Below are 18,016 nucleotides of genomic sequence, written 5' to 3'. Positions count from 1 at the left end.
AGTAATTTGTAACTGCTGTTACATCCTATAACTGTTTCATAAAAGCATATGGAGTGTAAAACAGACTGAAAAGTGAAGAGATAGCAACAGTTCTATACAGAGTTGTCTCAACTGTTTCACTTAATGACAAATATTACAGCCGGCCTGTTACAATGCAGCACAATAGCCAAAGACAAATATTGCAGCTGATCTCATTTTTAAAAAGGCATTACATAAATTATATGGTGATGTGACATTGTTACCTTTTTGACATGCAGAATATATGGTAAATTTCAAACTATTTTACAGTATGCTGCTGAGGTGTAAAGAGTACTGTAAAATAGCTGAAAATATAAGGGACAATTTATAAGTATCCAAATGGATACTTTTAGCCATTCTAATTGCTTCACAGAAATGTACTTTCTGTTATCCAGTGGCATATCATTTTAGTATCTACAAAGCTAGCTACTTGTACATATACAAACTCAGATCACATTGATAAGTGATGCAGTGCAATATAAGGATTACAGCTGATAGTCATATCTGAATGAAAGTGGAGAGATCGATTTTATTGCAGACAGACTGCACCAGTGAGTGGTTTTAAGTACCATTTGACAAAACTCTTGGTAATGAAATTCAAATGCTGTAAACTGATCCTAGGTCATCCTCTCTGCTTGGTGTTAATGAAACTGATTTTGAGACAAGTTCAAAAAAAAAAAATCCCAAATGACATCAGCGACTGTCAGCACAAGTTGGACGTTTCTCATTTGCGCTGTTGGTCGGTGAAACCTCCTGCCTACATTACACTTAATGCTAATTAAATTATGAAACTTAACACTGGCATTCTCTGGAAAATGCTAAAACTCTCTTTGAAGGTGAAAGGGTGATGAGAAACTTTTTCTTATGAAAAGAATGCTTGACAGGAATGGTTCTAGCACTTAAGAGTATACCATCATTAAGCACAAAAATGTTTGCTTGGAACTTCCTTAGAGATGCTTCCCAATCGCACGCTGTGACTTCATTGAAAGTACGGCAGATTACCCATTTACCTGCATCAATGAGTTGTCCACTGAAGATTCGGTGGTGGAATGGGAGCAACTCTAAGGAACTTCTGGGCCATTGTTCATTTTGCCATTTCAGTAAACCTGTCAAAATGTGAGGATAAAGATGGCAATCATGTCATAGTACCCTGTAAAGTCAAAGTATATTAGCATTATAGTAGAATCACACTCAACTGAGGGATTCTGATGTGGTTAAGACATCTCAATAGGTTCAAGAAATAAAAGGATTCTAGTGATAGAGCCAATAATAATTTGAATTATACGAAGGCACAATTATATTCAAATGGCTACTACTAAATGATATTAAATGTAAAAATTCATTCAAATTACCAACATTAAAAATCCATTTTTCCTTGATGTAACCACATAGGACGTGAAATTCCATGTGGGGTTCATTTGTTTCCCACTGTAACTCGAGTGGAAGATTGAACAATCACTTGGAAAACAGTGGAAATATGATTGTAACCTTTACAAGGCAAATGATTGTCAGGAACAAAAACAAGAAATGCTGGAATCACTCAGCAGGTCTGGCAGCATCTGTGGAAAGAGAAGCAGAGTTAACGTTTCGGGTCAGTGACCCTTGTTCGGAAGTTCCGAAGAAGGATCACTGACCCGAAACGTTAACTCTGCTTCTCTTTCCACAGATGCTGCCAGACCTGCTGAGTGATTCCAGCATTTCTTGTTTTTGTTTCAGATTTCCAGCATCCGCAGTATTTTGCTTTTATTTTAATGATTGTCAGGGGTCGAGCTAGAGGGTGGGCATTCCATACATCAGGATTTCCTGCTCCTCAAGCTCAAGTGGGACCAGGCATATCGGTGCTGGAGTGTGCCACTGGGTATGATTCCACTTTAACCGTCAGGATCCTGACCTGAGGAACTGCGGGGCCATAATCACAGAATTTCCCAATGCAAAATCCTTAGCTTAATATTTCATGTAAGAATAACCAGAGATCACCTCAACTACTTGTCTGTCTGCATGGATAGTCAAGATGAGCAATGATTTTATACTTACATTATACCTACAAAAATTATTCAATTGTAGATTGCAAATAAGCTGCTACTAAGTACAACAGTTCACTATTGTATTGTGTCTTTAATGCAGAAAAATTGGAGAAGTTAGGATGGGTGGCCAAAAGCTTGGTTAAAGAGGTAGGTTTTAAGGAGGTTCTTAAAGGTAGAGAGTCAGTGGGGTTAAAGGAATATATTCCAGAGCATGGGGCCTAGGCGGTGGGACAATGCACAAGAGGCCGATGTCAATGGATCAGGGACTTTGGGGAGGCATTAGAGAAGGTTCCAATGGGGGGTGGGGGGGAGGAAAGGGAGGGAAAGTGGTGTGCTGGTGGGTAAACAATGGAAGAGATGACAAACATAGGAAGGGTGAGGCAATCAATGGATAACACAGGCATGAGAATTTTTAATTTTAAGCATTGCTGGTCTGGGAGCCAATGTCAATCAGCAAGGACAGAAGTGATGAATGAGCAAGGCCTTGTGCAGGATAGGATGCAAGCAACAGAGTTTTAAATAAGCTGAAGTTTCAGAAGGAAGAGGCTGGGAGATCAGCTAGGAAAGCAATGAAACAGTCGAGTGTAGAGGTATCAAACGTTAGTTAAAATATACCAGTAAATCCGTGTGGCAGTTCAAGATAAAGCCTTTCAAACTGTAGGAGCACCATTACCACAGCACAGCAGTGGTTCAAGGACAAAGGGTCGGCAATAAAAATGCAGCTTTGCCAGAAATGGATAGAGTGCAGAATTAATTACGAAAGTGATATCAGGGATAAGGAGAGAGACTCGAAAATTTAGAGCTCTTTTCACCAGAATAGAGAAGTTTTGTAAGGGATCTGACAGGTATTCAAAAATTGAGAGGTTTTGATAAGGTGAAAAGGGAAAGAATTATTTCTGTTGGTCAGTGAGTTTGTTCTGGAGGGCATAAATTTGAGATAATCACCAAAGAACAAAGGGAGAGGTGAGGAGAGAAAAAATGATGCAGAGGTTTGCTGGAATCCTCTAGCAGAAACAGTGATGGAAGCAGCGTCTATTACACCTTGCAAAAAGGAAGTGGATAAATATCTGGGAAAAAAATTAGTGAAAATGACAGAGTAATGGGACCAAGTGGATAGTTCTCGAGTATTGGCACACGTGATATAACTTCTGTGCTATAACTTCCTATGACTAAATTAGCACTTATCTTTGCATTTTGTACACCATTTTTTGAGTTTTTTCAAAGATGATAAGTATGTTGTTTCGGAGAGAAGATTTGATTCTTGTGATAAATGTTACCAAAGAAAGTTTTGAATGTAGCTGCCACTTTCCAAAAACTAAAAGGAATCTTTATAGAATATTAACTAAAATTTATGATATTAAAAAGTCAGATTACATTTTAACAGGATTATCTGTAAATATTTCTGTTGGTTTCAAGTCAATAGTAGACAATACACAAAACCTTGCTATTTTGAATAAAACAGTACTTAAAATTGCAATGATTGCTGATAATCATGCTCAGTGTTACTCGACAAACAATTTTAACCTCACCCTCAATGACATTCATCATTACAGCAAAATTAATTCACATTTCCTGGTTAAATTCAGTAAACATTTTAAAATAAACACCTTTTTACTCGCTAAATGATGAGAAATTGCACTTCAAAGTAGATTTTCAATTTGCTGTCCCAGTGGAAAACTGGTGTTAAAATCAATGAAAATAAGGCAGTTTCTGTAAGGGGTAGGCGATCCAAAACGTCTGGTTCACACCCAGGCAGTAAGTTTTAAAAACCTGCTCTTATCGCTGCCATAATCAGTGCTATGACATGCTCTTTAATTATTTGGAAATTACCCCCAGCTATTGCGCAGATATACTGATAGCGTCTGTCCCTGATGGAATTAATTACTTTTCTTATTTTAAAAAACTTATGAAAATCACTCAGCTGAGCTGATTACTTTGCCTTTTGGAGGGGAAGGCATATTTAATTAGTTGTACAACTTTGAACATGTTTAGCTAATTGCAACATGAAGATTTGATAGCTAAATGCAAAGATATCGTATATTGGCAAATAAAGCTGATAGTAATGGAATGCCCTAGCCCTTTCTTCAGTAACAGTTTATGTCTGACTTTTGGCATTAAACATTTATTTTGCTAATTTTAATAGTCTATATTTTGAACAATAATTATGATTACCAGTGAACTCCATTAAATTATCAGTTTGCTTATCTGGAAATTGTTGATAATTTGCACCTTTTACAGTGTAAAAGATTCAATCCTTTGCACAAGACACCAAATCAATCAGATTAAACAGTAAATTAAGCCAGAAATGACCTTGTTTCAGTTTACCAAGGCAAATATCCATTGGTTGATGTTTGACAGGTAACATGGAAAACTGTACATATTTACAAAACACTTTCAGAGCAAGCACTTCTGTAAGTATCAAAGATATGATTAGAAATAGACCCTTCTGATCTTCAGTTGCATACACCATTTCTTTTCACAAAAACCTTTACAAATGCAATTTTTTAAATCCTGTTATACAGCTCAATCCAAAGCAGCTTTTGGCAAAATCATACATTTTTTTTTTTGTCTCTGCAAGCATCCTGTTTGCTACAGGCTACTGGAATTTCAGGTTTCAGAAACGATTCATGCATACAGTGCTATTCACTGCAGTGAGTGTGTGCACTGGGGTATTCAACTAAACCTTGTTGCAAAATGATTTATCTCAATCTTCCACAGGACTAACAGATGAGAATAAATGACAAGGTTTCTTTTTTAATCGTCTGTTTTAGGATGAGTTCCCATCCCAGATCACTATCAGTGCCGTATTTTACACAAAAATGCTGACTCTTCATCATAGAATGTCAATTGTTTCATTAGTGGTGATTCACAGTCTATTCAGAATTTTAATGTTTAGTAGCCCTGGTTTTTCTCTGAAGATAGCAGAACGTGTACTTTCGACTCCTATCTTCCAAAAGCCTCACTGATGCTCCAGAGAGGTGTTAATTAAAAGACATTGACATAAGGCTGCCATTTATAAAAGTGGAAGAAAATTGAAATCTTTCTTAGCTCAGATGCACTGAATAGAAGTCTAAATAGAGGTCTCCCAGAGCTGTGGAAGAAATAGAAACATATATTAGGATGGCTTTACAAATTAGACAAAAACTATTCATCCTTTAACAAAAAGGCAACACATTTATTTACGCAAATTCGATTTCATTTGCACGGATCTAATTCAACGGCGTTTCAAGTCTTTCAAAATCACAATGCTTAACAGGTCAACAAATGTAATGTTACTACTCAGAAACCGGAATAATAAGCTTCACTGATCTCAAATTCTGTTTTGTATTTTAAGCATGCCTATTTCTGCAAGTTGGATTAAGTCGTGACTGAAATTAATGATTACAGAAGAGTGACAATAACTCGCAGAAGCAAATTAATTTTTAAAACTTTTAATGTTTAAAGATTAAAAGGAAACAGTATCATCTATCCATCTGAGTATTATACAACATGCATGTAGTTGTGCAAGTACAGTGGCACTCCAGAGAGAAGTGGAGCACCTCAACCTGCAGCCAGTACAATACAGATGGTACAAACATGGTAGCATTGCTTAATGTACCTTGCTCAAACCAACCATATAGCATAGCAAGAGCAATTTCAGTGTCCGTTTGAGTGTTTATGTATTGTTTAAGGTTTTGACTGCAGGATAATGAATTCTGATGTAGTTTTTTCATATTCTTCCATAAACAATTCATAAAAGAATAGCTATTTAATAAACCAAGCTTGATGCTCTTGGAAGATGAAATATTTTGCCAGGAAGTCCAGGAAGTTAATTTTGCTCATCTTTTAACCTCTAGTTTTCTTTACTTATGCATACACCCGAAGGAGTAGTACTGGATGTTGCAAGACAGAATTTGATTTTTTTTTTTAAAGAGTTTGGAGATCTAATATAAATTAGAACACTTACTTTCATCCAACAGATTCACATCATTTGTTTTATAGTTCGCAATAAGACAAACATGATGGTTAGAGAAATTAATTTATTGCAGGAAGTGATTTATTATCACTCAGATCGGCTCAGAAATGAGCAGGTTACTCTTTCTGACACTACCTATGCAAAATGATGGCACAATAAACAATGTTGACTGCAAATATTTGTGGTGTTTGTTGCGAGATGTCGTGCCATGCCAAGGCACTGCTCCAACCGATGAGTGACTACTGAATAAATTATTTATTTGTCTACATTAACCAAAGCTATTCACATCTTTATGATTTAAATTGATTGTACCTCTACACCTCCTTACAACTTACTTACCCGTGCACTTTGCCGACCAGCTTTTGCCTCTTCATCCGGAAGAGGTGGCATTGGGTATGGGCATTTCCTACTGGAAGCAATGGACCCATTGGATGAAGAATGTGACTTGGAAGGAGACAAAGTCCTAAGATGAAAAACCAAAAATCAACACAGCCTAGGACATCCTTCAGTGATTGACAGCCAGAGTACTAAATCTGTATCAGTGCTGGTACGGTTTAGTTAAAGACATCCAATACATTAGATGGAATAATTTGCAAGGGTTTTTTTTTCTCCTTGACGTTTGTGAGCATTAGACAATGATTATATGATAAACTGTGGAATCCCAAGACAACCTGGTGACAATGCATTTTGTTACCCTTGTGCATACTGCTCAGTGGCGTAGAAGGGTGTAGGTTGGTGCTGTTGATTTGCTGATCTTGGCTGATCTGTCAGAAAGTTACCAAGATGCTTCCCCACAGGGAGACTCATGCCAGGAAGCTCCCCTCTACTTGGTGGTGGCCTGCTGCCGAGTCAAATCAGGAGACGTTCGGGAACAAACTGCCTCCAAGCCTCAGTCAGGGAATGTTTTGTGGCATGGAGTTTTAAGAGAGAGAGGAAAAACTGTTGTATTAAATCATTACAGACCAGGCTGCTACATCATACTGCTGGCTGATTGCTGAACATTTTACATTCATATCGGGTAATACGGAAACAAGATCATTGTGCTTACATGCATCCGGCAAAGGCCAACCTCTTATTTGTAAAATAAGACCAAAAACAAGAGATTCTGCCTACTGGTAAGTAAATCAAGCATTGCAGACACAACCACTTGCAAGCATGAGTTAAGACAAAGGAACCAATGCAAAAGAAAGCCTTGAACTGCAAATTAAACTTATGATTCGATAAAAGTATCAAACAAAACTCAAAAGAAGCAGCATTGGTAGCATTATTCTTGGTATATAATTGCCTGAAAGCCATTTCTTAACCTGGAAGTAGCTGATGAAGAAAATTGGGAAATGGTGTGAAAGTTACAAATAGCAAGACAGTATACCTCCTTATTAGCCCAGGCTTTACTCAAATGTTGTTTCAAAAAATTAAACATTCAAGTTTTTTTTTCAAACATAAACCAAATTTAGGATGATGCTGAGCTTTCCCATCCTTATGTGGTTATGCTTTCAGCTGCCTGCACCCAGCACTCTGAAAATTCCCGCCACTTAACCACTGCCTCTCCGCCTCCTTCTGCTGCTTTAAGTCATTCCTTAGAAAAATGCCCCTTAAAGTTTTTGATCATTCCTCCCAATATCACCTTCTTTGGCTCAGCATACACCTCCCTGAAGCATTTTGAGATATTATCTATGTGGAAAGTGCTATATAAATGGAAGTTGCTGTTTATGGTATACTACATAAGAAAATCACAGCAACACATTAAAAGTAGCTGCTTTCCTAATTGTCCATTTTTTTGGAATGCTACAGAACACCAACATGCAATTGCGAAGATGTGAGTTAATTCACTTATGTTGCTGAGTCCTTTAGTTTGCTTTGGGATGTGACAAGAGTAGAACAGGTACCTCTGTGGTGAAGTGGTGGGATGGGGGGAGTGGAGGAAAGAAAGAACGAAAGATAGAATTATGTTTTAGAGACACTTACAGACTCACTGGGTGGAATCTTAATAAACTGACCTGCACACAGCAGGAAAGTCGATAGTGGGTAGGGAAGCTGTTTGCAATTGATGCGGGCTTTGCCATGGCTGTTAAATTCAACCACAGCATTAGCATCCCATTTCTCGGTTTCCAGACCAATCAAAGAGGGTGGGCACAATGATGCATTGAATCTGTCAAAGGAAGGATTTCTAGTTGAAGGGTCCATAGCAGGAGACAGAATGGCTAATTGTACATTGATTCTAGTGGCTTTCAGTCATTATAAGTGATTTCATAGTCAGGGGGACAGACAGGCATTTCTGTAAGTGTCATCGTAAGTCCCGTATGGTGTGTTGCCTCCCTGGTGCCAGGGTAAAGGGCATCACTGAGAGGGTCATTATGTCGGCAGGGGAAAGGGAGTGTGCCAGAAGTTATGGTACACGTCAGTTCCAACAACATAGAGAGAGCAGGAATTGAGGACCTATGGTCAGAGTTTCAGGAGCTAGGGAGGAAGTTAAAAAGTAGGACCTCAAAGGATGTAATCTCTGGATTACTCTCAGTGCCATGCGCTAGTGAGGGTAGAAAAAGGATCAATGCATGGCTTGAGGCAAGGTGCAGGAGGGAGGGCTACAGATTCTTGGATCATTGGGACCAGTTCTGGGGCAGACAGAAAGGACCTATCCAAAAGGCTTGTGTTGCACCTGAACAGGACTGGGACCAATGTCCTTGTAGGGAGTTTCACTTGTGTAGTTGGGGAGGGTTTAAATTAAATTAGCAGGGGCACCAGCATATTGAAGTAGAAAAGAGGAATAAGGTGCATAAAGGAGTAAGAGTGTTGGATAGTACTAGAGAAGAAAATAGTACCATATTAGATAGAAGCTGACCAAGAAGGACTATGAGGAATCATGTTTAGAATGCATGTATGTAAATGCACAAAATGTGGTGAATAAGGTTGGTAAGCTACAAGCACTACTAACTATGTGGGAATATAATGTAATGGCAATAACAGAAATGTGGCTTAAAATGGTGAGGACTGGGTGCTTAATATTCAAGGATAAAAAGTGTTCAGAAAAGACAGAGAAGGAAAAAAAAGGGAGGTGGAGTGGCAGGACTGATTAGGAAAGACACTTAAGTGTTGGAAAGAGAGGATGTTCTTGAGGGGGCAAAGACAGAATCCATTTGGTTAGAGTTCAGAAGCAAAAAGAGTATGTTTACATGACTGGGGTATTCTATAGAACTCCAAACAGTGAAATAGTGCAAATCTGCAGGGAAATTGCAGAGATGTGTAAGAACTACAGAGTGGTGATATTGGGAGTCTTTAATTATCCAAATATTGATTTAGTTAATGTTAGAGTAAACGGAAAGGAGGAGGAGGAATTTCTGCAATGTGTTCAGGAGAACTTCCTCAACCAGTAGTTTCTCGATCCAACTAGGAAGGAGGCATTGCTGGATCTGGTGCTGGGGAATGAGGTGGGCCATGTGTCTGTGGGGCAACACTTGAGTAAGAGTGATCATTGTATCATGAGGTATAGATTAACAATGGAGAAGATACAGGAACAATCTAAAGTAGAACTTCTAAATTGGAAGAGGGCTAACTTCAATGGGATGAGAGGGGATCTAGCCAGGATAAAATAGAACAAAAGACTGACAGGAAAAACTCTAATGGAGCAATGGGTGATCTTTAAGGAAGAGATGTTTCAGGTACAGGCTAGGTACATTCCAACAAGGGTGAAAAGTAGGGAACCAAAGCCAGGATTCCTTGGATGACAAGAGATAGAATATGATGAAACAACAAAAGAGGGTGTATGATTCATGTCTGGTGACTTCTTCATGTAAGAACCAGGCCTAATACAATAAGTTGAGAGGGGAAGTGAAGAGGAAAGTACAACTGGCAAAGAGAGAATATGAGAATAGAATGGTGGTCAACATAAAAGGGAGCCCAAAAATCTTTCATTGCCATGTAAATAGTAAGTGTAGTAAGAGGCGGGGTGGGGCCTATTAGGCATAAAGAGGGTGATATATGCTTAGAGGCACAGGGCAAGGCTAGAATACTTCATGAGGACTTTGTATCGGTGTTTACTAAAGAAGATGCTGACAAAATATCAGTAGAAGTGGAGATGGTAAAGGTAATGGATGAGGTGAAAATTGATAGGCAGGAGGTGCTGGAAAAGCTAGCTATGCTTAGAGGGGATAATTTGCCTGGTCCAGATGGTTTACATCCAGGTTGCTAAAAGAAGTTGGAATGGAGATAGTGGAAGAGCTTGCCACAATCTTCCAATCTTCCCTAGATATGTGGGGAAGTGCCAGAGGATTGGAGAGTGTCAAATGTGCCACCCTTATTCAAGAAAGGGTGTAAGGTCATTCCTAGTGACTACAGGCTGGTTAGTTTAACATCAGTGGTGGGTAAGAGTTTAGAAACAATAATCAGGGGGAAAAAACAGGCACTTGGAGAAGTTTGAGTTAATTAGGGAGAGCCAGCATGGATTTGTTATAGGCAGATCATCCTTGACTAATTGATTTTTTTTGATGAAGTAATGGGGAAGGTTGATGAAAGGAAAGCAATGGATGTTGTCTTTATGGATTTTAAGAAAGACTTTGACAAAGTACTACATAAAAGGCTGGCTTCCAACATTGAGGCTCATGAAATAGGAGGGTCAGTGTCAGCTTGAATAAAAAATTGGATTAAAGACAGAAGACATTAAGTCATGGTAAATGGTTGTTTTCAGACTTAAAGATGGTAGACAACGGTGTTCCCCAAGGTTCAGTGCTAGGGCTACTGCTTTTATTGATATACATAAATGACTTGGATATTGGAATACAGAGGAAAATTTCAAAATTTGCTGATGATACCAAACTTGGAGGTGTGGCAGATAGTGAGGATGATACCAATCAACTGCAACATCACATAGATAGGTTAGCAGAATGGGCAGACAAGTGGCAGATGGAATTTAATACAGAGAAGTGTGAGGTGATGCATTTTTGGCAGAAGGGATAGAAAGAGGCAATATAGAATAAATGCTACAGTTTTAAAGAGTGTACAGGGACAGAGGGACCTGGGGGTTCATGTGCATAGATCTTTGAAGGTGGCAGGACATATTGAGAGATTAATTAGCAAAGTATATGGGAAATTGGGCTTCATCAATAGAGTTATTCAGTAAAAAAGCAGGGAGATTATGCTGAACCTTTATAAAGCTCTGGTTCGGCCACAACTAGAGAATTGCATCCAATTCTGGTCACCACACTTTAGGAAGGATGTGAGAGTCCTTGAGAGGGTGCAGAGGAGATTTATCAGAATGGTTCCAGGGATGAGGGATTTTAGCTACAAGGTTAGGTTGGAGAAGCTGAGGTTGGTCTCCTTGGAGCAAAGGAGATTGAGGGGAGATTTGATAGAGGTGTACAAGATTCTGGCAGCTTTGGATACGGTAGACAAAGAAAAGCTGTTCCCATTAGCAGATGGTACAAGGAAGAGGGGACACAGATTTAAGGTTTTGTGCAAAAGATACAGGGGGAATGTGAGGAGAACTTTTTTTACACAGTGAGTGGTAATGACCTGGAAGCGGAGACGATGAATGATTTCAAAAGGAAATTGGATGGGCACTTGAGGGAAATAAACTTACAGGGCTACGGGGATAGAGCTGACAAATGAGATTCTCTGCAGAGAGCTGGCATGGGCTCGATGGGCCAAATGGCTTTCTTCTGTGCCGTTATGACTCTATGGGTTGGATTTATAAAGACTGCTGGGTGTGGGGGCGGATACGAGCGTAATTTGAAGAACGTCCTCTCTGAGGTCAGCACTGGGACCAGCCGCCTCCAGAAGGCGATGTCATTTTTAAAGGAATGCCGGGAAGCAGGGAATGGGTCAGATGCACACCTCCAGTGAAGAGCCTGTTGAGCTCATTAACAGGCTTGTCAGCAGCAGGTTTCAATTTTCAAAGGTTGGGAACCTGGAGGACGCCATGTGAGGAACACGGCAGGGTGTTCAAGTCATGAATACAGCGGGTAGCCATGAGGGCTATGGTAAGGGCTGATTAAAATACTGCAGAGGCAAAAAGTAAAGCACAGCTGCTTCTAAAGTGCCACAGAGTGGCCACTGCTGCAGCTGTAAGACGTGTTTTTATCAGTGGCGAGTGGCAGGAAACTGGAGAGGGGCGTGAGGCCGCTGGCATCACTTGTGCAGACGGGGTTGGCAAGGAAGGCCTGGCGAAGGCACAAAGCCAAGCTGAGCGAGGATGCCATGATGGCCTTACTGAGCAGACCTTGGGTTACAATTGCAGTCGAAGCTCGATTATGTCATCGGAGCCAGGTCTGCATATTTAAAGATGCCTTCTGCTGGGCGGGCAGGATTGAAATCAGACCTAAAGAGATCAAATCCCACCATTGCAGTTTGTGAAAGTGACTTCAATAAATCTTCTAATTTGCTGGCTGGCCCCAGAAAATGATTACATTTTACCGGATCATTGACTTCAGGAAAAGGACCTTGCAGCACCTACCTGCAACTCCAGTCCCACACTATCAGGTTCAATCTTCATGCCCTTAGGCCACTGAAGGGTGGCAAATAAATATACATGTCAAGAATTTTTTTTAAAATTACAAGTTTCTGCATGGGATTTATCAAAGTGGGGAAAGACAGGAGCCTAATTTTCACCTCTCAGAGATGGAATGTGTTGTCTTGCCTCAGTGTTACATTTAGCAGAGCAGCTGTAAATGGATGAAACTCCTCCTACTCTCCCAGTCACTGACAACTCTGGGACTTGAACTCATTACTTTATAACTGGCACCCCCACTACTGCCTTCATCGACCAAGTTTTTGATGAAGACAAGCTTACTGTAAGGAAAAACAAAATACTGCGGATGCTGGAAATCTGAAATAAAAACAGAAAATGATGGAAACACTCAGCAAGTCTGGCAGTATCTGTGGACAGAGAAAGAATGTTAACGTTTCTGGTCTTTGACCTATCATCTGATGAAAGGTCACATACCTGAAACGTTACCTCTGTTTCCCTCTCCCCAGATGCTGCCAGACCAGCTTAGCATTTTCCAGCATTTTCTATTTTATTATAGTAAGAAATACTGTCTCCTTAAATGTGAATTTAAAGTCACTCTATATAGCAGAGACTCTGAGCTGGAATGGGTTGCATTTTGTGGATGATTCAGCTTCATGGGACAGAATGATTTCAAGAATTTTGCCTTTTTGCTGTACTATTAGCTCTCAACACCAGGCTTTCTCGCCCACCCTGGAGCAACGGGTTAAATGTTATACTCTGCTGCAGTCTTCTGGTGAACTAAAAAGGTATTTATTAAAGGGACCCTGCTTCTAATTCATCTCATCAGCAATCACATGGATATGGAAGATCACCTTGTACATCAGACTTGCTTGATGTGATATGGGCAACTAAGTAGGATGCTGGTCATGAAAAGGAATCATCCCCCCACAAGCATGAAAAACACTAACACCACAAAATTATATTTCATTAAAAAAAAACTGAAGAAGGTTTTACTTAAAAACAAAGGTAAATTCTTTCTTTGGACAGATCGCCATTTTCTGTCGGCACCAGTGTGAGTCCTGCTGATCTGTATTCCTGCTCCTCCACTGTAGTCTGGCACATCTTTTCGAACAAAGAATGGCCTTGTTTTGTGCCATAAATGTTCTTTGTTTCCATATCATACAGGGGACAGCTCAGTGTTGCCATGGCTATGCCCAAGGGCAACCACACAGCCAGTGATGAGAAAGGTCAAATGCAGATGAGAATTTGTTTTATGAAAATAATGCAATTACATGTAGCTTAAGTTAGTCAAAATATATAAATAAATATTGTTAAAAGGTATAACCTATGTGGCGTAATTAAAACTAGTTAATCAACTGTGCAGGATACATCCTCTAATTCTACATTCTTTAAGACTGACTAGTCCAGGGAAACAAAAACTCAAGAATTGCTTTCTGCTGTTCATTGATGAAAGCAGTTGAAATGTCAAAAATGAACAAGTACACTTTTACCCTAAGTTCCTCAGTGTTGCCTGGTTGTAAGACCACCTTTAGCTGTGTTCACGGCAGCATGATCCTGTACAGACTGCACTGAAATGACACAGATTTGTGTCACCAGGTAATAAGGGGTAACAGTGAGATGCTGCTGTCACTGTGCACCTCAGTCATTGGTGTAATTAGCTTTTAATTGCATCTTTTTAACACAGCAATGGGTAGAGTGCAAGGGCTTTGCAGGATTGCAAGGACCGCAGGCATCAGACTACAACCTGGTGAGGAAACGAGTCACACTGATCATAACTGTTAATGTGGTAGATGAGGCTATTTTACACTGGTCTCTGGAGTCAGTTATAAGTGCTACAACTACAAGCTACTGAAAACTTGGGTTTGTAGAGCCTTCTGTCCAAACTCTTGTCACCAGAATATATCTAGGGTCAAGATTAGTATTAGGAGGCAACCATTTTCATTTTAAACATTTAGTAAAATAATTTGATTTATTTCTCAGCAGTGCTGTGCAGTTTCTGTAATATCTAAATAATAAACATTTTACAATTCTACTTCTCAAACTGCTGCATAATTAAAGAGAAATTTGTTACTGTACAAAGGTTCTGTCAGCTCTGCACTGTTTACAGTGAAGAAAGCAACAGCAGGCCTCAGTGTAAAGTAGTAAATGGATGGGGTAGAAGCAGGGTTACTAGGCAGCCATTCTATGTGACAGCTAGTGATCATCCACAGACTCAATTAGCAGTGTGTTACAGTACATGCATCACTGTATCAGAATCTACACAGTTAAATGTCTAACACACAGCACATGGAGAAAGTACATGTCTAAGCGATTTGAGGGTTTCCAGTTGTGAAATAGACTTTTCTGTATAAAGATGTGAGATTACTGTCTGATTTATTAATATTGAATTGAAGACGTGTAATGGAGGTAGCAATCCTAGCTATTAAAGAGCCTAAGATGGAGCCCAATTGTTTCATCTCTAACTGGATAGCAAATTTTAGAACTTTTTCTTTCAATTCTAGTCTTGGATTCAAAAGGATAAACTCAAGTGCCTAATTCCTCACAATTTTTCCTTTTGTTGAAGATGTAATCTATGTTTAGTTTGCTCCCCTCATAAACACTGTAGTGCAAATTCCAGGTGGTCTGTTGGAAGGGTCATAGCTACTGGCCAAAATTCCTCTTTGTCATTCTATCCTTTCTTGTATTTTTCAGGTAGCTTTGAAAATGTTCACAAGTGATGCCTACTACTGGTACTCACCATTGCCAGTTGGGGAGTTTAAGTATATTAACAATCCACTGGAACTCCTGTAATACTCTGATGGAAATTCAGGCAACAGACAGCTTTCTAAATGGTGTTTTGTTTAAAAAAAGGTCAACCTTGGTACAATGACATCGATCTCTGACCTGCTGCAGTGGTCTTATCTGATGATTCTATATTAATTCTATGTATATATACCCCCATCATGAAAAATTAACTGCTGTATATGGATGTGAACCCATTTAAACATGATTTATGGTCAATTTATGTGCATGGGTCCAGGAGATAGAATATTGGGCCTATACTTTGGTTGGCTCAGGATGAGTGCCCATTCGCAGCAATGCATGTTTAACAGACAAAATTACCCTAGTTACTTAATACCTTTCTAGCTTGGAGTTGTGGGTGTATCTTTTTGTTGTAAAAGAATTAGTGGCTCACAATATTATAAATGGGTTCTTCTAGCCAGCCAACATTTACATTAGTATTACAATTGCTGCCCATTGTTTATTCAAAAGATCTTTGCTCTCCTCCACTGAGGGTACCATATAGCAACATGTTCCAGTCTTTTGACCCATCTGAGCAGGCAAAAATAGTCCTGCAAAAAAGCAGTTTGAATAGGCCTAAAACAGCCCTCTGCTAGAGAGAGTAATGAGAAGGATCATGTGCTATACAGAACATTCAGCAGAAATATCAGGTCACTGCTTGCTCTACATTATTGCGATCCCTTTACTGCCCTTGATCAAGGTTGCTGCAAATTGGACTTTGCAGAATAGCCTGGAATTAGAACCATACAGTATTCTTTGACACACTGGGTCGAATAAGCTACTATCAGTTGTGCCCGTACTTCTGATCTTTATTATTTGGACCTGACTGACCAATCCCTTCTTTGGGATTATGTTACCACATATACTGAGCTTCACCAGAATTAAATTCTGATGTTAAAGAACTTACAGCTCTTCTAATTAGTAGTCTGCTAATACTAAAAGGATTAAAAAGGAAGTTTAGAAAGTTTCCAGGCAATGGGATCATATGGTTTCCACAGTAACTTGTAAACTGTTAATTTAAATTGAATTTACAAATCTGTCTTCAATCTGAACAAAGTACAAATGCTTTTTTATGTCAAAAGGGGATCATGCTTTGTTCCTCTCTGTATTAATGTGCATAGGTTATCTCTCATTTATAAAAAAACTGAATGAACAGTGTATGCAGCCTTTTTGTCGCTGCAAAAACAATCTGAGAAATTAACTCAACCACTACCCTCATGCATATGGAGGACCTAACAAGCTTTTGGGTTATTGCATGAACGCTCTGCATGTTCTCCCTCAGCATGAACTGAGAAATATACAGTGAAATTCACAGTTAAAATGCTTCTCCAGCCAGGTGCTCCTACTTTAGGCTGTGCTGTATGTAATGTAACACAGAAGCATTAGATGAGGTCCAAGGGGTGCTTTTCTATGTGACACAATTCAAATATCTTACAGGCTAGCAATGAGACTAAGAAACACAAAGAAAGGAACAAAATCATTCTGTGGCATAAACATGGAGAACTATGAATCCTTAATTAAAATAATTGTTACTAACAATAAATTGAATGCATATACAAGAAGTCAGCTGAAGAGTAGAGTGATTCAAAACAAGCTCAGCAGGTAGCTGGTATTTGCATAATTTCACTGTCATAGTTTGAAGTCAAGGACATTTGTTTAAAAATCTGTAGTGAAAGTATGTAAACCCACTAGAGTTTGGTAAATAGAGTTTTGCACTCACCCTTCACCCATGTTCCTGTTGCATTGCCTGATGGCACATTATGCACATCGTTGCAGCATAAGAGCAGAATTTTATTGCAGATGTAATTGTCTTAACAGGATATTGTGTACAGTGAAAATGACATTATCAGAACAGTGGGTAGAACAATGTGGATACTAAAGTGCTGTATGATCTGTTGGAAACACCACTTTGTATAATGTTAGTGGCAATCATGTGTCAGCCCATTGAGTTATTTTTCTTGGGAATGGAAGAACAAGCTAATAATGGTGGTGCTGGGGGAAGCATGCACTATGGTAGTTCTGTATAGGGGACCTCAGCACTAGATGCAAACAGGAGCTGCAATTGCATATGAAGCCTGGACAGTCATCAGAGGCAGCAAATGAACAGGGGCCACTTCCACCTGCAGTTGCTTGTATTGTAATACAAGGCAGCAGGCCCAGTCATAATGTGCTGCAACAGCTCTGGCAATAAATAAATTAAAAAAATACAATGATTTTAGAAATACCTAAAGTACGGTCCTTCAGTGTTTTTATTCACATCTTCTACCCACTTAGCTACATTATATTCTCTTTTGTACCATGGGTTTAAATACCTGCAGAAAGCATTGGTGGGCACAAAGAAAGTGGAAGAAGAAGAAAAGAGATCTGAGATCATAGCAAAGCTTAGCAAAGAGCTTCTTTCTTCACCAAAATGCAAGTGAATGTGCCACATACATCACTATGGATCTTCACAGCAAATTACAATGTAGACAAATGACACAATCCAAGCTACATCAAGGCGCATACAGTTCACCTAACAACAATCATGGGGCTTGCTTTGTGCCCATTTAAGTTAAATTCCAGTCTTACATAGTAAAATTAACAGTGGCATTTTGCACATTATACATGATAGTGTAAAACATTTATGCAAAAGGTCTTTTACAGAGTTCATTACAGATAGTATATCCATTCTGCATAATTTCACCAAACTTTACTTTTACTTGTAGAATACTGCACTGCTTTTAATCAATTTAGCCAAAGGAAATGACCTCAGGAGAACTGTGCAGAAATAAGGGCAGT

At 39.2% G+C, this 18,016-nt stretch overlaps 1 protein-coding gene across 5 annotated transcripts in view; it reads right to left on the bottom strand.

Moving 5' to 3' along the window:
- Positions 1 to 1,702: 1,702 nt before the first annotated feature.
- The window catches only part of adam22 (ADAM metallopeptidase domain 22), a 430,588-nt gene continuing 414,274 nt past the window's right edge, over positions 1,703 to 18,016 (bottom strand). For 4 of the 5 annotated variants that reach the window (XM_068012995.1, XM_068013011.1, XM_068013020.1 and 1 more), the window contains 2 exons: positions 6,337 to 6,460; positions 1,704 to 5,133 (listed from right to left, as the gene is read on the bottom strand). In XM_068012995.1, the coding sequence (XP_067869096.1) occupies positions 5,113 to 5,133; positions 6,337 to 6,460 (145 nt within the window). In that variant the 3' untranslated portion in view covers positions 1,704 to 5,112. Of the gene's footprint in view, positions 5,134 to 6,336; positions 6,461 to 18,016 lie in introns of all 5 variants that reach the window. The other variant, XM_068013002.1, reaches the window with a different exon arrangement.

This window comes from Heterodontus francisci, chromosome 2 (assembly GCF_036365525.1).
Source record: "Heterodontus francisci isolate sHetFra1 chromosome 2, sHetFra1.hap1, whole genome shotgun sequence".
Taxonomy (NCBI): domain Eukaryota; kingdom Metazoa; phylum Chordata; class Chondrichthyes; order Heterodontiformes; family Heterodontidae; genus Heterodontus; species Heterodontus francisci.
This window is presented reverse-complemented; position numbering and strand designations above follow the sequence as displayed.